General features: G+C 43.1%; 1 protein-coding gene and 1 long non-coding RNA gene across 2 annotated transcripts; one reads left to right on the top strand and one right to left on the bottom strand.

Annotated features, from left to right (window-relative positions):
- Positions 1–201: 201 nt before the first annotated feature.
- Positions 202–4,013, bottom strand: LOC142601047 (uncharacterized). The gene is made up of 4 exons (XR_012834604.1): positions 3,997–4,013; positions 1,899–2,157; positions 1,089–1,321; positions 202–465 (listed from the first exon to the last, which is right to left on the bottom strand). It is a non-coding gene; the product is annotated as an uncharacterized LOC142601047 (long non-coding RNA).
- Positions 4,014–4,165: 152 nt separating this feature from the next.
- BTG1 (BTG anti-proliferation factor 1) lies at positions 4,166–7,052 on the top strand. The gene is made up of 2 exons (XM_075748671.1): positions 4,166–4,579; positions 5,765–7,052. The coding sequence occupies exons 1-2, from the start codon at positions 4,432–4,434 to the stop codon at positions 6,127–6,129; spliced, it is 513 nt and encodes a 170-aa protein (XP_075604786.1). The 5' UTR covers positions 4,166–4,431; the 3' UTR covers positions 6,130–7,052.
- The last annotated feature ends 15,559 nt before the right edge of the window (positions 7,053–22,611 follow it).

Genomic DNA, 22,611 nt, shown 5'->3' with positions numbered 1-22,611 from the left:
AGAACTCTTCAGCTAACAGGTGGGAGAAAGTTTATGCCAATCTAAGGCACATATACAGCTTTTTGAAAACAAATACCAATTATTTCTCAACCATTCCTTCTTTATTAGGTCAATGCTAAACAGTACAAAACCATAGCTAGAGCTGACAGTGGAATAGGAAGAGAACGGACCTAATGCTTTTCTACACTCAACAGGCTTTAACAAGATACCTCATAAAAAGCCTATAACGCTTTCACACTTTCTTGCATTTCCTAATTCTGTCAGGAATGATTTCCCAAAGAGGGAAAAAAAAAAATCCATGCTGTACATGTATTGTGTTTATTTTCATAAACAAATACCTATTAATTCAGACTCTAGGACCTGAACATTTTTTTAAAAAATCAAATAATTCTAATTCTTCTCCTTTTAACTCTTCAATCTTCCCACTTACCATAAAGAATACTCAGTAGCTTCCTTCAGAAAAATCTGGGAAAAGAGCATGTTGCAATAGTTGCAGGGTGTGTATGTGTGTGTGTGGCACAGATAAAAGTAGTTGTATTTCTATTACTTATTTCCATTATGACAGAACTCACAAAGTACTAGGCTCTCTCCAAACAAATGGCAAGCAACAGTTCCTGCCAAAACAACATGAAAGAAATGTTGTAAAGGTTGCACTGTATTGCTTAAAAGTTAGGAAATATCAGAAGCTGGGTTGCCAGTACAACCTTAATTCAACCCTTCTGTGCACATTCATTATGATACATGATCTTTAATTACATGATCACATACTCTTTTTCTTTATTTTCTCTCCCTAGGCCCTCTGCTTCATTTAAAGTATCAGATGGGCTGAATAAGGCAGTTGTTAAATGTTTACATTTATCTTCTTCAGCACCCTGCCGTTAAGGTATCTGTGAGTGTCTTACACTACTGACTGGGCAAACTGCCTCCTCTGTGCCTGGAGCTGCAGAGGCAGGAATAGACCGCTGGGACCTGGCCAGAAAAAGTAAGAACCACTTCATATATCCCCAAATGTACAGATGCCAAAGAAGTTCAGAGCAAAATAGTAGATCAGTGAAACACGCTGGCATACTGGCAGGAAGCTAACGTACAAACCAGCAACAGGCTAAGGTATGGCCAGCTTCTCTGATGTTCTCTGCTAAAGTCCTATCAAGGAAAGTTGACTTTCCCTGATCCTGTGAACTGTATGTCAAAGTCTTTATCATCACTAAGAGCCTGCACACTTTAAAGATGAGGATCTTTGGGAGCATTTCACAGGCAGGAAATGGCAGCAGCTCCTTTGCTATCCCACCATAGCACTGAGATGGAGGAGGACTTGCCTAGACTGGGAAAACAAGATGGTTCTCTACATCAGCAGCTCCTGTTACCTTGTTCCCTCCCACAGCTAGGGATGAGGTCCTGCTGGCAGGCACCTCACAGAGCCTTGGCCTTAAGTTACACTTGAACTGCTTGCTGGCTGCACAGTAAGAACACGGAGGTAATTCATTCCTCACTAGTAGAGTGGATCTGTATGCACAGCCATTTACCCTTTCCATAGACAAGACCCTCTTTATATATGCTGTAACTGTTTGGAAGCAATAGGAACTATCAAAACTTCTTGACTGCTAAAGCACTCTGAATTTATTGACTTTATGGGAGATTTGGGGGAAACCCTTTGATGATCTAGCAAGCTTTTTTAGAAAAAAATAAAATTAAAAAATCTTTTAAATTTCTTCCCCTTTGGCACAGTGTGACATGAAGTGCATGCTGCCACGTCACGTTCTTAACATTACAATTCAAGGGGGGGGTCATTCAAATCTAAACTGAACATCCTTGCTGTCTGTAACACTTACTGCTGTAGCAAGCTGAGGAGAGCTCATTAAACCTCATGCTTTGGCGTGCTACTACATAAGACCACTTACCTACTTGGGAGTTTCTGAAACTCCTTCTGAGCATTGGATTCTGGCTGGAACTAAGTAGGAGACATGAGAAACTGGCCCAGATAAAGCTCAGGTCCAAGCAATGGTGGCAAACATTATACTCTTTTGTTGTTGTTGTTGTAGTATTTCCAGTAGTTAATTTGGTGTAATTGTGCTGAGAATAATGTTGATTTTGCACAAGAAACCTAATATTGGATGATGGACCTTGTGAAGGGGGAGAGAAGCATCTGCTGCTCCAGATCTGAAAGAGAAGAAAGGATGGCTGGTGCTTATGGAGCAGCAAGAGGGGCTGGGCTGGCAGCTCCTCCCTTCTCACAGGACAGAGGGACAGCTCATCATCACTAATGTAATATTCAGAGGTTAGTGGGGGGAAAATAGATGTGACTGTGCTCTAAAACCCACACCAACGTTTTTCATATGCAATAAAACTGTGCGTTTAAGCTCTCAGGATTATCTTTTGAAAATGTTTTGCAGATCTCCCTTGCGTATAGAGAGTCAAAGAGAGTCCCTTGAGGCTGAATTTAAGATAGAACAGATCCTGGGTGTAGAGAAAAGACCAAAAGCATTATTCAGGTACATCTCTTAACACCAAACAAAAATGGTGTACTTTCATCTTTTATTCAAATTATTTCACACATGTATTTTTATATATTTCATTACTGAATTATTTTTACTGAAAAATCTCAGGATTTAATTATTGTGCCTTTAATGGCCTGATTTCTGATTTTTGGCTGGAAGAACTGTACATATAACTATCAGGCTGTATTTCATTTGCAGCTTTGCATAGGAACAGGGCATATACCCTAGGGGAAGAATGAGTTTTCTATCAAAGAAGCTACACTTTGTGTTTTCAACAAAAAAAAAAAAAAAAAAAAGAGGGAAAAAAAAGGACTTTGCTGCTTCTTTCATCTCCCCTTTGGTTTTGCAAAAAGGAAGACACATGGCATCAGGAGGCTTGAGACTTTACACTCTTCTTGGCCATCACTAGCCGAGTAACACATATCAGTCCTCCTGTCCACCCATACTTTTTGCCCTTTCAAAGCGATAGAAACGCTGACATAATTGTACAGTCACAAGGGACAACATGCTGTTGAGCAGCATGCATGAGGTGTGTGGAAGACTAAAAGTTGTATTTCTGGGGTGTCCTCAAAGAACCAAGGCTGAGATTTGGCGAGCGGCCTGCGAGCAGACACCCTGCTCACCAGCGTGCCCTTTGCTTTGCTTGCCCCCATGGGCTTGGTGGCCCACCAGTCGCCCAGAGGCAGGGCTTCCGCTCTGCCTGGAGGACCCTACCGAGAGACCCCGATGTGAACGTGGTCTTAAGGCCACGGTAAATAAAAGTGAGGACAAAGCCATGCTTGGGACCCCCGGGGTGCTGGGTACAGGAGCGCTCCCACTGGGGCTCCGAGGGAAGGCAAAAGGGGAAAAGCCACGTCACCTCCGGTGGGCACGGGGATAAATACATCCTGATCGTTGAGCACCCCTGGCTTTACCTGGGAAGCCATGGACGCGCACGGCCCCGCGCACCGAACCAGCCGCCGGCTGCCGAGCCGCCGGGCAGGGCGCACCGACGGAGCGGGGAGAGCAGTTGGCCGCCTGCGCGCTCTCGCTTCCCCCCCGCCCGGGCCGCCTCCCTCCCTGCCTGCCTGCCTCCCGCCCGCCCCCGCCGCTGACGTGGCCCTGCTCTCCCCAGATACAGCGCACGGCCGCCGAGCGGCTCCCAAACCGCAGCGCGCTGCCGTGCCCATACAGCCGTCGAACACGGCAGCCTCGCCCGGTTACGCGCCCCGCGGAAGCAGACCGCCCTCCGCGCGGCCGTGCCTCTGGTCAGCTCCGCGCTCCGCACTCCCACCTTGCCCACCCCGGTACGCGGATCGCTCCGCGCCGCGCTCCCTCGGGTGGGACCTGCGCGGGGAAGCACCGCACAGGCGCCCTCCCCGCTCGCTTCCGCGCCGCGCAGCGCTGCCCGTACGGCTCCTCGGGCCGGAACCCACCGCCGCCGCAGCGCGGGCGCGCTCCCCCTCCGCGCACGCGAAAGCACCTGCGCGGCACACAGCCCCCCACACCGAACCCCGCGCACCTCCGCACGTCCCAGCTCTATTTGTTTACAGTCGATTACGTCACCCTCCCGTTCGCCCGCCCCGCCCCTCCGCTCGCCGTCACAATGGTGTGATCGCTCGATTGGCCGCGACGCGCCCTCGGCGCCCTGACGCCACTTCCGCCCCATGGCGGCTATAAGAAGCGGCGACCGGCAGGCAGCTCCCTTCGCCCCTCGCAGCAGGAGATGCGGGGTGCGCTGCCGCGGCCGCCGCTGCTGCCGCCGCCCCCCTGCCTCAGGAAGAGGAGGCGGAGGCTGCCGCCCCCGGGATGTGATCTGGGCTCCGCCGCCCGCTCCTCTCCCAGTTAGAGCCGAGCCGCCCCCGCGCCCGTCCCAGTCCGCGCCGCTCGCCCCGCGCCCCGTCCCGTCCCAGCGCCGGCCGCCCCGGAGAGCTGGCTGCCGTCCGCCGCCGCCTCCATGCATCCCGCCCTGTACACCCGGGCCAGCATGATACGCGAGATCGCCGCGGCCGTGGGCTTCATCTCCAAGTTCTTGCGGACCAAGGGGCTGATGAACGAGCGGCAGCTGCAGACCTTCAGCCAGAGCCTGCAGGAGCTGCTGGCAGGTGAGGGCGGCGCGGGCGCGGCGGGAGCCGCTTCCCCCCCCTCCGCCGCGGGGCAGCCAGCCCGGGGCTGCGGGCGGCACCTCCGGCCGCGGCAGCGCCGCGCCCCGCGGGCGGCCGGAGCGGGGGGGGAAAGGGGAAGAGCGGCCCCTCCGAGAGGCCGGGGCAAGAGCGGGGGGGGGGGGGCGGGGGGGCGAGCGGGGTGCCGTGTCTCGTCCCTGCCGGGGACCCCCAGCGCCCAGCCGGCGCCCGGCGGGTGGGGGCGGCAGGAGCGGGCTGTAGACAAAAGGGGCTCGGGCGTCGCGTAGGCAGCCCCGCCTTGGCTCCCTAGACAAAGCTTTCGGAGCAGCCCGGACTTGGGCTCTGCTCCAAGGGCTCAAACCGCCCGGTTTCCAGGAGGAAAAATGCTTCGGAGTTGCTTTTTGGTCAAGTAAAATTCAGCGGTGGACGATAATTCTTAGTTCCCCTCGCTTCTGAAAGCGTAACCGCCCGACAACCCCCGGTTAGGATGAAATACCGAGGGTTTCTTCACTGCCCTGTGGGTTTTGTAATCCCGAGCCTGTCTCCCAGTGTGCTTGATGGTGGCTACAAGTAGCCTCAGACCGATAGGGTTTGGGTGGGATAAAACTCCGAAGGTAAGTGAAGCCATGGGTATCTCGCCCTGGAAAACAGGCTGGAAAGAGCAGTGGTGAAATACAGCTTGAGTCAGTGCCTAAATGCTGCCCAGCTCCTTCCCTAGTTATTTTTGGGTGTTCCTAGAATGTGAGGAACTAAGCATGGGTGTGTGTAATCTCAAGAGGGTGCTGGAAAGGTGCTTTTTTTCCTTCGTGGTTCATGGAGTTTTGAAGCCCTTGAGTTGTTCTGCTATGTATGTAATCACTTCTGTATTTTTGTATTTGTTTCTATGAATGCCAGGAAGTTGCATTTCACTCCTTTCAGATGGCAAACATTGTTCTCTGTATACGGTAGCATGAAACAGTAACTTTGTACATGAGTACTTCCCAAGGGACGCTGCACTTATGTAAATCATCAGCAAAAATAAAGGCTATAATGATTTTTCAGGTCACTTGATGCTAAATAATAAGCTTTTCAACGTCTTGAGGTACGAAATTTGCAAGAGAACAATGATCACTGTACATCTTTTTGAATGCAGAATTAAGGAGGATAATCTTTTTTTTTATTTTATAGAACATTATAAACACCACTGGTTCCCAGAAAAGCCATGCAAGGGATCAGGTTACCGATGTATCCGGATCAACCATAAAATGGATCCTCTCATTGGACAGGCAGCACAGCGGATTGGATTGAGCAGTCAGGAACTGTTCCAGCTTCTTCCAAGCGAACTCACTCTATGGGTTGACCCGTATGAAGTGTCCTATCGTATTGGAGAGGATGGCTCAATCTGTGTGCTGTACGAAGCTGCACCAGCAGGAGGTAGCCAAAATAACACCAACATGCAAATGGTAGACAGCAGAATAAGCTGTAAGGAGGAACTTCTCTTGGGCAGAACTAGCCCTTCCAAAAGCTACAATATGATGACTGTATCAGGTTAAGATATAGTCTGTGGATGGATCACCTTAAAATGGATGGATAAATTTGGTTTTTACTTTGGGTGGGCACCTCTGGGGATGGATTATGGAATTTAAACCATGTCACAGCTGTGAAGATCTGGCACACGTTAGAGTGGTATACTTTAAAGTGACAGTGCCATAGTTTGGACAGTACCTTTCAGTGATTTAATAGCCTGTGAGTCAAAATGATTGCAACTTGCTAGGGAGTGAAGAAGATCTAGGAAGGGTCAGTTTCTCCAAGACATCTTACTTAATTTCTACACCAATTTTCAACCCCAATCTGTATTTATAAAGTGATTCTCTGCAGTAGGTCTTGCAGAGTAAATTTGCACTATTACATTTATTAATTGTTAGCATTTTTGGCAGCTCAGTAACAAGACTTATTGTTATGAACACCATAGTACTGGAAATTTTATTTTTCAGACTTTTACCTAGCACTTACAAATATGTATAAATGTACATAAGATAAACTAGTAAGTATGACCTGGGGAAATGGTCAGATCTTTACATTGGCCTCAAAAGTAGCAAGTGATCAGAATCTGCCATGGCAACAGGCTTTAAAAAGACCATATAAAGACACTGTCTGAACTGTGGTGTTAGCACCAGCCAGCTATCTGTACATTTGCTAGCTTGTAGTTTTCTAAGACTGAGTAAACTTCTTATTTTTAGAAAGTGGAGGTCTGGTTTGTAATTTCCTTGTTCTTAATTGGGTAAAAGTCTTTTCCACAAACCACCATCTATTTTGTGAACTTTGTTAGTCATCTTTTATTTGGTAAATTATGAACTGGTGTAAATTTGTACAGTTCATGTATATTGATTGTGGCAAAGTTGTACAGATTTCTATATTTTGGATGAGAAATTTTTCTTCTCTCTATAATAAATTGTTTCCTATCTTGGCATTTTAATTAATCTCTTGTCGTGATTACATAGGATCAGTTAAACTATTTTTGTCTCACAGTAGAAATGAAATAGGTACTATAAAGGCTTAAGAACATCAGTGGCACCCCAATGCTAGGGAACACTTGGTACAGACCTGGATTAATGAAGACCTCGTATATAAATGCTTGGGAAGTTTAGGGAAACACAATGATGTACATGTCACTTTAAACCTTTTAAAATCAGTCCATGTGGAAATAACTCCAGGGCCAATAATTCCAGGATATGAGGAAAAGGTACAGAGATAACATCCACCAAAGATGACTTGAATAAATCCAGAGGATTAAAGTTTACTTGGCGTCCTGATGAAGGATATAGCAAACCTAAATGTCCATTCTGACCTACTTGCTCACAAGTTCTCAGTTCTTCCCTGATGGATTCCCTGCTCAATAAGAGTTTCTGGGACAAGTGTCCCATAGCCTTAAGAGCAGGTTAACCACTCTACAGAAAGGTTGCTCGCCTTTTGCTTTCTTCAGATGCAAGACTTTCACTTTAGAAATCATTAAGATGGGATTCAACAAAAGGTATGTAGATCTTTTTTCCCAAACTTAAAAGGTTGGTTGAGAAGTGAGAAGCCCATACTTATATGTGTATTCAAAGTTAATGAATGATGTGGAGATGTGATTCACTTAAGCACCACACTAATGTCATTTGTATACAGCACAGTGGTTAGTTACACTTGAGAGAAATTCCTTACCACTTTATTTACACTTGTTAAAGTGCTGGAGTAAAACTCAAAAACTTTCTGTTCCTTATCTCCTGCATACTTTGTTCTGTGAGTGTTTCATAAAATGCCTACCCAACTTGGTCACTTCAGTTACGAGAACTGCTACTGTTGCTCTGAAGGAAAAGAAAATCATTACTTGCCAACTAAAGGGGCTAGCTATGGATAGAACTGAGCTTCAGACTTGCTGTGCATTGTGGTATCTCCTGCTCAACTATGAGCCTTTACAATGCGGCAAAACTGATATAACTTCCAAATCTTTGTCTTCTGATCCATAATATAGCATTATATATGAGAAAAACATCACACTTGACTGTGTAGCTTTTTCGACCAATTTCTTTCCCCACTGTTTTTTTTTTTTTTGAAAGCTCAGCTTTAAAAATACTAGTTTTACTGTGATCTGCATATGTATGTCAACATTCAGCACTTCAAAGTACTGAGGCTCCTCCAGTACTACAGCTTTGAACGTAGACTGGTGGAAGCGTAAGTACTCCTGAAGCAGTGAAAAGAGCCTGCTCAGTATGTGGATCTGGCAATAATAGATCTATTACTAAAGCTTCAGAATGAGGTTGCTTTAAAGTACATGTGTTAATGATGTGTAGAGTCAAAGTTTAGGTTCACATCTTGATACCTTAAAAATTCTACTACTTCTAAGATGACGCTTTCAAGTTAAGTCCGTAGGCAAGAGATTTATTCAAGCAGTAGGAGTATTCAAAGAAATTTCTGTTGCGTTACGTGTCTGCAGACAGCATAAGTATATCCAAACAGAAAGAAAAACATTGAGCTTGGCTTCCTGTAAAGCCATATTAAATTTTCATGAAGCTTACTGCTGACTGAGCTGTGCTAGGTATATCGTGGTGCTGCCTATAGTCTTCTCTGCTGCACAGTAAGAACAGCATCGGAAAGGGTTAACTGTATAGTTGGTCTTTGACACAAGCTATGCAAATTATGAAAGCATCAGCTGTCAGTACTTTCTTTTTGATAAGCATAGCTTTGCGAGGCAGCAAGTATTGCATCTGCAGGGCTGGCGTGTGACACTGAACCAAGAATGAGCCTGCTCCCTTAGATGGTTAACATTTTAGTCCTTTTACGTTAGGGTGCTTTCATTCATGGCATAATTTTTAACTGCAGCTGTAACTAGTAATTGGTACAACCTGTGTCCTCAGAGTTGTTGGAATTCTTCCAGCTGGAATTTAAATGTACCCCAATGTGCACACAATGTGCCCTTGTCTGATTTTGAAAGTACTTAGCATGCTCTGGCAGCGGGGCATAGGAAGGGCTCCTGAGAGAAATGGAGTATGTCTCTAAGAGGAGGCTGTTGCCAATCCTACGTTTTGGTGCAGGTAGAACAAACAGTGCACTAAGCTAAATGCTTGTTGTTTTTGAATTTCATTTAAGGTGCCATTACGAAACCAGCAAGGCTTTTATTTTATATTACAGATGAGAGAGCACATTCAAGACCTGCTTGCCCGGTGCACGTTAGTTAAATTAGTTGAACTTTCCTTGTGAAGCACCGAATAATCCTGTTGTTCTGTTGGTGTTCTGCGGGCAGGCTCACCTGTACGCAGCTTTAATGTTACAGCCCTTAGACTGACGGACCAGTCTGCTTAGACTTGTTGACCATTCAGTGACTGTCTTTATAAAGTGTACAATTGCCTTCTAGTTTATGCCAGGTGAGCAAACGTTTCTTTTTCTCACAGCATATTCCCCCACTGTGCTATGTTTGGTATTAGATCCTATGCACTCAAGTTGACGTTTGTATTTCATGTTCGGTAATGATGCTCCTCCTGTAGGGTTGTATTATATGTATCCTGTAAGAATCTCTGTTCTTCTGTTCTCTTTGCAGTTATGTGGTTTTTTCCTGCTTATTCTGGAGATGTGCATCTGGCTTAAGCAGTCATTTGGACCGTGATCTTTTTCTTCCTGTAGATCTTGGGGTCATTCTTAGGTCTGAATATAGATGTGAGGGCTTTAATTCAATTGCTAATAATGCTGATTGTAGTTTTCTCCTTTTCTGCTGACTCTGCAATGATTTTTGGTAGATTTGTATGACAGGCCTCATTGTGCCACAAGATTTTCTTACTATTGGTTTGTTCTATCAGTCTACATGAGAAATTGGAAATAACCTATGTAAGGCACTCTTCTGATGTGAAAATACTGTCACTGGCTTCCACTTTAGTTGCATCTCGTATTGAATCAGTTCATAGGATAAAAAAGTCTCTCCTATTCATCACTAAAAAGAGTCGTCTTGGATCAGAAGATCATGTTGTGCTGTCTCGTGTCATAGCTAGTGATGACAATTCTGAAGCCTAAATACTGTTAAGCCTGTATGCTCTCGACTGCCTTCAATTTAAATAGGTAAAAGAGAAGCTTGAGAGATGATTTAGAAGCAAGTTACTGCTGTACGGCAGCAGCAGGACCTTACAAAACAGTTTACTGATGTGCAAACCATAAAGAATCCAGTTAATGCTCCTGGAGTGGCTGGTTAGTGCTGATGCTTGTAAACATTTCTGTCACCAAATTAAGCAGATGTCACTGAACATGAACACTAAATCCGCATAAGGTGTCCTTCTAATTAACCTTGCTTACTTATGCTGGGAGAATATGATCTCTTGTTAATGTGCAGGTTAGCAATGAATAAAATTAAGAACATTGCTGCTTTTCTTTATTGTGTATCTATGTAAAGCTTATTTCCGAATTTCCATAAATCAAGTAGCACTCTACGTTTTCCAAAGTTTCCTCTGCTTGATGCCATAATTTTTAGGGAAAATAGTTTATATTGGCAAAAGCTGCCACTTGACTGAAGAACATTAAAGCTGTTTTTAGTTTAAAGAGTGAAACATGTATAGACTGGAGATAAATAGCTCTCCTAAAAAGGAATGTATATTTACACATTCTTGGTGTAATAGCAGAGGTTATTTTTACATGTTTCAGATTTACATTCCAATGTGGCATAAAGTGAACATTGTGAAGCAGGATGTTAATTCAGTGGCTTTCAAGGGTTGGTAGAGCAAGCTGGGCTTAGACAGTAAATGCTGTATTAATGGTTAGCAGTGACAATTTCATCAACATAGGAATTGCAGGGTATAATTAACATCAGTTGCTTTGACACTATGCTCTTAATGTATGGTTTCAACCTTTCTTTCAGTAGCAGTTGGAGAATGCACTGTGACAAATTATTGCTGATCCAAAGTAGGTCAACAGTAAAATGGCTGACTTACCATAAATGAACAGATCTAAATTATTGTAAATTCCACTGGACATTGTTACTTAGTGGCTAAGTCTTCTGTGCCCTCGTTTCTCAAGCATGAAACCTTGTATACAGCTTTTCCTAAGTCCTTGTTTCCTAACCATTTGATATTTTTGTCTAAACAAGAAGAACATTTCCTCCCAGCTGCTGGGAAGAAATCCACACGAGCAGTAATGCTGCGCGCGTGACAGCAGGTATTTGCCCTCGTAGTATTGCAATTCTGCGACTGCAAAGCTGGCAAGGAGAAACGACTTGCAACTAAGCAAAACGAGTAAAATGCCACATCTTCAGTTTTGAGGTTTTCTCCACTGAAAGTGACCCCCTGACAGCACGCGAGGAAGGGAACTAGGACTTTGATGATACCGAACGAGAAAAATCCCGGGCTGAGGCAATGGCAAGTACGTTTTTGCAGAGGGAAGTGTTTTTACCTTGTGATTCCTGTGATCAGCCGCTCAGCGTCTCGTCACGGCTTGCAACAACCTTTTACATTTTTCTCGAGAGGTGTAGCTTTATTTGAGGCTTTTTACCTCTTGGATGTCAGGAAATGGCCTCTAGCTTTGCAGTTTCTCTGGGGCACTGTAAATCCAGCGTGGTTTATGTGCTGATTATATAACTGAAGAAAACGATAAACAAATGAATCTGTTAGCATTGTAAGGACGCAAGGGAGGAGAACTTCAGCGTTCTTGGAGCAGCCTTGAATATATGCAAGGAGCAGCAGTGTCTGAAATGCCCAATGACAGAGGCAGGGCTGGGGATGCTGCCCAGCTTTCACGGTTGAGTTCCACGACAGCAACACTTACCTAAAGGGCTATAACATGGAGCTAAGGCTTGGGTACAGCTTCTAACTCCGAGATGGGCTTAAAGACAGATTTCTAGTACCAATAGTATCATCTGCTGACATTGGTTGCAATTAAGAAATTCCAACAGTGTGCCCTTGCTGTTCTGTGTTCTATAAAACTCAATTATTATTGGTTTTTGTAACCTAAGAACACGTAATAATTGGTTTCTTTGGAGTTCTGCTGGCCACAGGTTAATTAATGAATTTCTTGTACTTTAAGAAGAATATTGAAAGAAAACATTCCTTCCATGCATTGAAGTTTAAAACAAATTTTATTTATATATACATATATACAGGGGCACATATGTAAATTTCTTGTATAAATATATATATATATACACACATTTAATTACTAGAGTCTTTTTCAGTGGGTCATCCTGAAGTCCCTGCTTGCTGTGATTTAATTCACAGATCACTGCAGGTGTTCTGAAGATTGCATATTACCACAGACAGGGGAAAATTATCCTCCTCATTCACTTTTTATGCCTTAATACATTGCTATTAACAGGAACATGTATTCTTTTTTTTTCTTTTTCAATTTTTTGAATGTGAATTTGCAGCTCGACTCGATTTGCTTGTCAGTTGAGCAGATTTTCAAGATTTCCTGTAGAGTTTTAAAGCAAACTGCAGTTGTCTAAAGGAATGTTTGCAACATTTAAATCAATTTAATACCAGGCTGAAGTGAAATAAAGCTAAGATAATTTTAGAATCTTAATTGTATATTCACGCTAAAACTTTGTAATGCAGGAGACAGATTTCTCTGGTTTCTGGTAAGCACTCGTCTGAACAATCGGCAAAAGGTCCGTTTTGGGTGAGCGCAGAGAACACCAGAACACTTGCTTCTGTCTGGTAATGTTCAAGTTCCTATAGCGTGTAAATTAGAAATTTGTTCACAAGTGTGAAAGGCTCTATATCACAGTTGCAAAATAAAATCAAGCTACTCATGTGGTAACACCTATTGGTATAACCGTATACTGGTGATATTAGCCAAGCTTTGCAATTTCACCTCTCAATTTAGCTTGTATAATAATCTGGGTTTTAACCCCTAACTGCTTGCTTCCTTTGTCATTTACAGCCTATCATCCAACTCCCCAGCTTGCAGTCAGTGTAAGGTCATTCTCTTTGTAGACTTCAGATTGGTAGAGAAAAAATAAGACGGTGGAAATGGCAGTATCAGTCTGAATCATGATGACATTAAAGCAAATGATAAATTTAGCTCCGTGTTTGTAAAGGATCTCTTTCTGTGTGACGAAGGTACCAGACTCTAAATTTTGATTATATTTATCATACTTTATTTGTTGTCTGGATATATTTAATATGTGTGAGGCTTTTGTAATATAACTGAGAAAAAACATGTTGCAAATATGTAAGTACTTTTCAGAAGGACAGCTGAACAAATATATCTGCTTGATTGTTTATCCAAATGTTCCTGTGACTATTTTCAAAGCTTCTTGCTTGCAGACTTGACAAGTCCTGCATCATGAACAGCAGAACACTGACTGAAAGTGATAGTTTCCGCAGTTATTCAGTAGAAAAATATGTGTACGTCATTCAAATTTGAAATCACTATCCATAGAGTTTGCTGAAGTTAATTCCAAGCCAAGCTGATATGTGTACAAAATGTGTCCTGAATTGTCCAACTGATGTAATCCCACGACTAATTCTGCAGTACAAACATGTTGGTGTCCTTTTCTTGTCCCTTTTGGTACACCCCCCTATCTACAGGCGCATCCCTTTGTAAGCAGTTTACAATTGATAAAAGAAAGATTGGAGTTCCAATGTGATCTGCACTTTTAAAAACTAAGATTCCCAGCCTTTGCACATTCCTAATTTTACCGTTATGAGTACCATGAAGCCTTTTGACTTATTCATGTGAATAAGTCATGTGCCCTTCAGTATTTTATGAGATCAAGTATGTGTCAAGAGCTTTCTCAGTGAAGCAGAAATGTGTTTTTTATTATTTCCATAGGCACTGGAAGGCACATTAAAATCTTTATTATTGATTGAAAAGAAACTTTCCTCTCTATTACTGTAGAATAGAGATAGTGAATAGGCTGAAAAAAGAATGCTGCACACCTACTGCACCATGATCTCATTCTCAACATGATTGCCTCGGTGCTTGCCAGTTCCAATGTTCATGAGTCACACTCCAGTATGTGATTTGCTTAAAAGCAATAAATGTCAGCACTTTTATTTACAATCCCTCTTTGAAGATTTGGAAGTCGTAACTTCAACATATTTTTTCTACGGCTATGAAGGCGAAGAACTAGATTTACCTTTTTCTTTTAAATGAAAGATGAAAGCTTTGACTGATGTATTGCTAGGTCTGACCTAGCTGCAGTGGGTTAAGATGTGTAGCTATCCAAACCCACTCCTTCCTTCGCTTTGCCAGAAATTACCATCCTGGTAGGTGGGGTGGCAGAAATGGTTCTTCTGACTCTTGCTCAAAATAAGCTGAAGCGGTTTAGGTTTGGTAGATTTGTGTCACGTCAGACCACAATGCCCGAGACACGGTGGGAGCTCGGTGCTGCTGTCACAGCTGCCGGGGAACTGGCAGCCTCTGGCAGACGGCTGGGGGTGTTGGAGACGTGGCGAGCTCAACGCCTGTACGTGCGAGCCCTGCAGACTGCTGTTGTCACCTGGCTGCGAGAGCGGGGATGTGCGAAGCAAACACACTCGTGCTGAAATTTTGGGAAGGGATCGTGTATGATCTGTGGGGGAGGGAAAGGAGTGGAGAGAGCAAAAGACCAGACAAATAATCCATATGGTGAGTCAGTGGGAAGGAACTGAATGTAATTCCAGCCTAATAATGACTCATAGTCCCATTGTTTATAGTTCTTGAGAGAGTGTCTGATCACATGGGCTGTAACGTACATATTTATATGCTGTCCTTGAGGACAACCGAGGGAATTTACAGGGGAAAAATCCCAACAAGCTTTTAATTTTAGCTTACCTCTTTCTTGTGTATATTTGAAAGTTTCCACTTATTCTAAATCTCATTGCCCCAGGCTCCTGTCCTAATAAGCCTGGCAAATTTTGTTTGTGAACTAAGCGTGCTTGCTAGAATCCTTACAAGCATTGTACAGCTGCTTTTAAGACACCTACAGGAACGTGCGGTGCCGTTCTGCAGCATTCATGTTACCTGCTCGTTAGGTAGCAGGGCAGCGGTACTTTGGGAAACTGGCTTTGCACATTCACAATTCACTGGATAATCCTATCCTTCATCTTCATGGTCCTTGAGTTTGGTATGTGTTTGACTGCATCCACTGTTACTACATATTGCTGGATTCCAAGATAAAGGGCAGTGCTGATTTGCTGGAATTAGGTTCTCAAGTGATTATTTTCTCTGCAGCCTGCTTTCCAGATGTAGCTGTAGGCAGTGTGGATCCAGCCTGGGCTGCAGATCCACACTGGTCAGCGGATAGGGGAGCTGCGGTGATAGAGGAGGCAATTACTCTATCAGGGGGCGGGGGTGTAATATAAACTGCAAAAAGGCCTTTTTGGCTAATGATTTCTAAAGAACCCTTTTCAGTGGAAATTATTCTGGGAGAGGTAATTGTGGTTGGTTAGCTGTACCCGTGGTGGGTCTGCACACTGCCTTACCTTCTCGAAAATGGTCAGGTTGCTTAAAATGTTTAACAGTTCAGTTACTTACATGCTGCATGTACGTGAAGGTTCATCCGTGCAAATGTACAAGAACCTAAATCATTGCTATGAAAGAAGAGATTGGAGTGGCTTAAAATGTGTGAGAAACTTCTGCAAATACCTTGGTATGGTTAAACAATTATTATTGCATAATATTTATGCAAAAAGTGGTGGACACAACCAAAGGCAAGAAAGCACCATGTGTCCTTCTCCCTGGAAACATTGGGAGATTTCTTATACTTAGGCTTGTTATCTGAAGTTCTGCCCCTTGGAGAAATGGCAATGAGAGGAGGGAACAGGAGAAACTGGAGGATGGAAAGTCAAATGAAAGCTTGAAGTTAGGGCATGTTAAATCTCATTATAAAATGCTCAAGCCATGAACAAATGTCCTTTTCTGAACTGTGTCATAGGTGTCATCAACTTGAATTGAAATTAATTTGGTTGATTTTTATTAGAAGTTAGAGATACTGATCCACAGGTGGAGAAAATACTTTGAGAGGCTTGTCACCTCCTTTGCTAGTGCCCTACATCCAGCTGAGAATGCCTCTCCATGGCCTGTTGGTTTCTCTCTCTCCCAATATTAACCCTACAGTCATCTCCACACCTGAGTCTGAGACCTCTTCCCTAGGCTATCCTGATGGTCAATGAAGAAAAACAGACCCTTTGTGGGAAAATTCTCAGACTGCTTTCAGTGTCCTAGGCTAGAAGGGATGCACTCTAGAATAAGCGCTGGCTTCTTTTCTTTGTATAGAGGGAGACAGCTTGCTCAGATATCACTGACTCCATCTAGCTAGATGAGTCTCACCCTCTCCTCCTAAATGGTTCTACATGTGATTGTTTAATGTGCTTTAACTTGCAGTATATTGATTAGATACCTGTAACTATTTTATTAATTCCTAATGCCCCAAATAAAGAATAGCTTACTCTGCTCACATGTTCATTTTGCAATCCACTGGAATTGCAGTACCTTAGAGGAAATCATTAGCAATATGTTTCCTGACTTTTGGAAACACGTACTTGAGTAGTTGGAAGGGGGGAAATTTATTTCTGAGAAGTTGCAGGGTTTGGCTTGTCCCATGGCAGCTTCCCATGCTCTGTGTCTGTGGGCACACACACTTTTTGCCAGGGAACTTTGTACTACGTGCTAATTTGTATGTATTATTTTCTTGATGTAAAGGAGAAATAAGTATTTCAGCCCTCATCTCATGCTTCTCGCAGTTTTCAAAAGTCAGTTCCCAAACACAAGAGGCCAAATTCTGCTGTTTATTGTGAAAGTAAAATGGCTCATTTGAAATCATTGCATTGACGTCAATGTAATTGCTATCCAAGTTAAGCTCCCTAAACATAAAACTGGACATTTTAAGCACAGCTTCCTTGAGAAAAAAGTGCTCTAAGAAGACCTAAACACACACATGGTTTTTTATATTAGCTACACTAATTTACACATAAAACACACTGGAGAGGTTTGGTTTTGTTTCAGCTGCCAGGAAGCAGCCCCGTGTTGTGTGGGCAACCCAGCTGGACTCCTGCTCTTGGGCAGTAGCCATTGGGGGTGCAGCTCTGACGACTGAATTATACCCCCAGCTCAGTTGTGCAGGGTTCAAACAGGAGTATCAGGTTGGAAATAAACTGTTTGAGGAATCACAGAGTAGTACAGGGTCTCTCTGTTTCTTTCAGGTGGCATTGCAGACCCAGAGGAATAGAAAAGCTACCCAAGTGCAAGGGACGTACTCTCACTGCATCCTGGCAAGTGCCGGGTGAAGGGCATCTCTGCCAGTTCAACATGATTGCTTTTCTGAGCCAAACCCCACTGGGGAATAGATGCTGCCTGTAGCGCTCTGTGGTCTTGCAAAGACTGTGTGGACCATTTGAACATTTTTCCCAGTACTACTGCTGGCTTCCTTGGAGATCTTACCGGACTTACATGACATCATTACTTTTATTTAGTAGCTAGAGATCATGTACCTGTTTACTTTTTGTAACCCACTGGTGGAGGTATCAACAGCTAACCATAAGGAGACAGAATAAGATTAAAACTCATTTTTCTTATACAGTTCCAGATCATTGCTATCTTTGTCTTCTCAGACGTCCATTTTGCACAAGAGGGGTATGCTGCTGCCAAGCTTTGGGGCTTTCAAATCCAGAAGGGCAGCTGGGGAACCAGGACAACTCTAAAATCATTATGAAATAGTGAAAGAAGTTTTGGAAGCAACAGGGGCTGCCCACATGTTCTCTTACTTTAAGACACTACTAACACTCTCCTAAAGTGCTTGTTTTCTTTTTGCTCTGTGAAACCAGGAGGATTGGTCATACTGAATCAACATCTTGTGAAACAGGGCTGTCTCATGGCACGGCAGATGCTTACTCATGAGAGGGAAGGGCAGCCAGGATCACTAAAGGAGCAGAGAGCAATAGATAGACTCTTAGAGATGTCCCTGTTTTAGGTGGTGCATTGAACTCCACTTTATCTTTTGTTTAATGTGTTGCAAATAAGGCTCCCTCCTACTGCTGTTTATCTGTCCAGCTAAAACTTCTAAGATCAGTGATGGCGAAAAGGGCCAGGCAGTGGGCTCATCTTCAGAGTAGCACACAAGCCTATTGGCTTTCATTGTTTCTCCTATGTTTTTCACTTGTGTTTCCTTTAAATGGTAGGAGGATGTCTGTTTGGTTTTATCTTGCACCATGCATTTTATTGCACAATGATATTTAAACGTCACCTTTTTCTCAGTTGACTACTGTCATTCAGATTACATGGAATAGATTAGTGTGACCTTGGATTACAGGGAAAGATGCTGATGATTTGCTGCAAATGAATTTCCTCTGTATGTGTGGCAATATAGGAGTGAGTTGTGGTTTAGTTTTTTTAGATTGAGTCTGCTCCCACTCTCAACAAAGAACATTCCCAAGCTCTACTTGATTTCAGAGAGAAGAGGATTTGTCCCTTGGTGCTCTAACATCCAGAGCTTTCATTTGTTCGGATTTTTTTTTCCAGTCATAATAGCTTTGTTAAGAACTGTGTAATGTATCACAGAACACAATAAATGGAGTAGAACTGGCTGTTCTCAAAAAGACTGTCAATGGAGACTCATCACTGAATGGAAATGTTTCCAGTCAAGTTCTGCAGGGACCAGCACTGTAAAAGCACCATTAAGGATTTTCATTAGTGTTTTGAAAATGCATATAAAACCTCTGCTCTTAAAATGCTTATAAGTCACAGTTTGGAGGAGCATAAAACAAGGACAATGAAGTGCCAATACTGAGTGATCTGTATTGCTTGATAGGCACTCCATTTATGTTATATTTGACCTTATTGAAACATATTCAAAGTCATTCATTCATTTAGGAGTAAGAAATACAGGTCCTCTGCCTATGCAATGGGAAACTATATCCTGAAAATCAGTGGCTGGAATGAATTTGTAGCTTGGCAAATGAGCAAGAGTAGCAGCTAACAGCACAGTGTTATGGCAGAAAGGGCCAGTGACACCCTCGAGTGTATAACAATCAGGGGAAGGAAAGGTGTGATTTTACTTTGAAATGTGGCATGACGGATGCTAGGAAACTGCTTATCATGTTGGTGTCAATGTTGGTGTAAGGACTTCAGAAACTGGGGAGAGGGTAGAGCAGTCCCACCAGAATGACATCAGGGTTGAAAGAGTTCCTGGTAGTTAGACCTTAGCTCTCTATCCTGGTTAGCATATCAAAAGGACAGGACTGAGAAGCCACTTAACAGCCTGAAAGAACCTTCCCAGCACAAAATACTGGATGAGGAAGAATCCTGCAGCCTTATGGAGAGGGAGATAATGAGAATTGGGGAAATGCCTGAATCCGGGCATTGTTTGGCAGTGATCCCACATTTTTCACAAAGAGATGGTTTGATTCTTCGAGCAGCCCACCAAAGGAACCAAGGACCCCATTTCCTGATGTCTGCAAATCAAGACCATGTGACTTTCTGGAAGATACACTGATCTGGTTTCGGCTGGGATAGAGTTAATTTTCTTCCTAGCAGCTGGTATAGTGCTGTGTTTTGTATTTAGGATGAGAATAATGTTGATAATACACTGATGCTTTAATTGTTGCTAAGCAGTCTTTACAATAAAGGACTTTTCAGCTTCCCAGGCCCTGCCAGCAAGGAGGCATGAGCCTTCTGCATGAGGTGCACAAGAAGCTGGGAGGGGGCACAGCCAGGACAGCTGACTCAAGGGGATATTGCATACCGTATGACATCATACTCAGCATACAACTGGGAGGGATTTGGCCAGGCAGGGGATCGCTGCTCAGGAACTAGCTGGGCATCGGTGGTCTGCTGGTGGTGAGCAATTGTGCTGTGCATGACTTGTTTTGTATATTCTTCATTATTATTATTATTATTACTATCATCATCATCTTCTTCCTTTTCTGTCCTATTAGACTGTTTTTATATTACCCCATGAATTTTACTTTTTTTGAATTCTCTCCCCCATCCCACTAGGCAAGGGGGGCAAGCGAATGTGTCGTGGTTTTAGCTGCCTGCTGGGTTAAACCACAACATATATTTAAGTCGAACATAAGTTAGTAAGTTTGTTATTAGAAGAACTGGATGAAATGTGGAGGCTTGTGATATATGAGAGGTTGAAACAATAGAACTGTTAAAATATCACATCATTAGGCCCATTTTTGTCCTTAAAATCTGAGTTTACAAATATGTAAGCTTCTATGTTTTGGGCATTTTCTCACTTTTCCCTACATTTCCTGAGCAGCAGCTGGCCATACCATGCTGTCTTGGTAGTCACTCTTTGTATATGGTCTAAGGTCCATTAAAAATGTGCAGATTTTTTTGTACTTTCTTCCCAAGCTGCCTTATGCAGCTGTCCTGACAAAAAAGCCCATCTTAAATAGGTTATAAGACTATTTAGGGATCAGCCTTTTCTTAGAGAGGAAGAACTCTCCTTCCATTAACATCAATGATGCATACACATTTAGAGACGCTTCCTGTGTTTTTAGGGACCACTAAGTTGTTTTCAGCTCTTATTCTCAAAAAAAAAAAAGTGCATGATTAAACAATCTATATCTACCTATAAACTAAGCCTTTTAAAATACTTGGCGTTATTCCACTTTTCTGACTGTAGTCAACCCCTCTATTACTACGGAAGTGAAGGAATGTAAGAAAACTTCTGCTCTGGCAGACATAAAGTAGCATACAGGTACTAAAGTCCTATGAAGATAAAGTCTTTTGTATGTTCACCTGGACTGGTATAGGAAGCCTGGAGGAAGGGGAGAGGTGCTCAAGGAATCTGAAAGGCAAAGGTGCTTTTCCTCCTTATTTGATACTGTTGAAATCGTAACCTTTCAAAACTAACATTTTCATTGCTTTGATGCCTGTTTTTTTCTTAGGTTATGTTATCACTTTGAGCTCACAGTTTAATGAATAAAGGTTAAGGTAAATGCAAAAGGGAAACAAAAACATGCCCAGAGTTTATATAGGAAAAGTGACTGTATGTCTACAAGGGACAGTTGTTTCAATGCATGTTTAAATATGTTTTAGAATCCCGAATACATCTCACAAGTGCAGAGCATCAGTTGCCACTTCAGTGGCAAATTAGTTACCTGCATCAGAGGTCTTGTGGCTTTTGGCCCTTGCTGTGTTAAGTACAATATTTCAGAACAGACCACAGTGTTGAAAGACAGAAGCCTGACTGATCTTGTCTTTTATTTTTGTAAGTACACTAGTGACTAGAAATGAAAACCAAGATTGGGCTCTAGCTTCTAGGAGGAGAGGGTCCCCCAAGTAAGGAATATATAAGCTCAATGGACGTGATTGAAAAGCAGTAGCATTTTGCATATGTTGACCAAAACACGGTAGTATGGTCTGCTGTAGGGGACAGGAGAGGAACACAGGTTATCCAGCTCCCTTAACTGTGGTGGGTATTTCTTATTTCAGAACTTAACAGAGCTCATCTTTGATTTCTTTTTGCTTAAACACAAATTTTGACAAGAAGCCTAAATGAATGAGAAGCTTTTGTCTTCTATCTGGATGGACCACATTTTCACACCTTGTCAATCACTATTGAACAAATCCAAGTTCTTGTAACCTGGGCATTTTTGTGAGCCAGTGGGATCCCTGGAAGTGATCCCTGCATTCAGTCCTGCAGATGTTGGATTAATAAGCATATGATGTTTTTTCCTACATTTTATTGTTATGATTGGGAAGCAGTTAATTTTGGAAGTTTACAGCTGCAGTTGGGTTTCATGTCATCATTTTGTTTGGGCCTTTTTGTGACTCAGAAATCACCTTATTTTCTTTGCCAGAGTATTATTTTTTATTATTTTTCTTAAATAAAAGATTGTCCTGGTTTGGGCTGGGAGAGAGTTAATTTTCTTTGTAGTAGCTGGCGTAGTGCTGTGTTTTGTATTTAGGATGAGAATAATGTTGATAATACACTGATGTTTTAGTTGTTGCTAAGTAGTGCTTACACTAACTTAAGGACTTTTCAGCTTCTCATACTGTCCTGCCAGCGAGGAGGCTGGCATGGCACAAGAAGCTGGGCGGGGACACGGCCAGGACAGTTGATCCAAACTGGCCAAAGGTATACTCCATAACATATAACATCATGCTCAGTATATAACTTGGGGGAAGCTGGCTGGTGGTTTGGACCATGGCTTAGGAACTAGCTGGGCATTGGTGGTCTGCAGGTGGTGAGCAATTGTGCTGTGCATCACTTGTTTTGTATATTCCATCATCATCATCATCATCATCATCATCATCATCATCATCATCTTCCTTTTCTGTCCTATTTATGTCCCCTGTTTTTATCTCAACCCATGAGTTTTACCTTTCTTTTTCCTGATTCTCTCCCCCATCTGACTGGGCGGGGGGGGGAGCGCAGCGGTGAGAGTGAGTAAAGAGCTGTGTGGTTGTTTTAGCTGCCTGCCAGGTTAAACCACAATAAAGATCCTTAGAGACTTCCATCAGTTTTTGTGAAAGAGGCTATATGGTATAGTTCCTGCAACACAGTGAGGGAAAGGGGACTGAAGTAAAAGCCCTGGACATCCTTTCCTGTCCATGCTCCTTGATAAAAAATAGTCATCTTTGCC

This window comes from Balearica regulorum, chromosome 1 (genome assembly GCF_011004875.1).
Source record: "Balearica regulorum gibbericeps isolate bBalReg1 chromosome 1, bBalReg1.pri, whole genome shotgun sequence".
Classification (NCBI taxonomy): Eukaryota; Metazoa; Chordata; class Aves; order Gruiformes; family Gruidae; genus Balearica; species Balearica regulorum.
Note: the sequence above shows the minus strand (reverse complement) of the source record. Positions and strands in the feature narration are given on the sequence as shown.

What these genes read in the sequence shown, in the direction of transcription:
- BTG1 (XM_075748671.1), top strand. Translation starts at nt 4,432, where the DNA reads ATGCATCCCGCCCTGTACACCCGGGCCAGCATGATACGCGAGATCGCC. An exon ending in CCTGCAGGAGCTGCTGGCAG is followed by an intron (nt 4,580 to 5,764) that starts GTGAGGGCGGCG and finishes TTTATTTTATAG; the next exon opens with AACATTATAAACACCACTGG.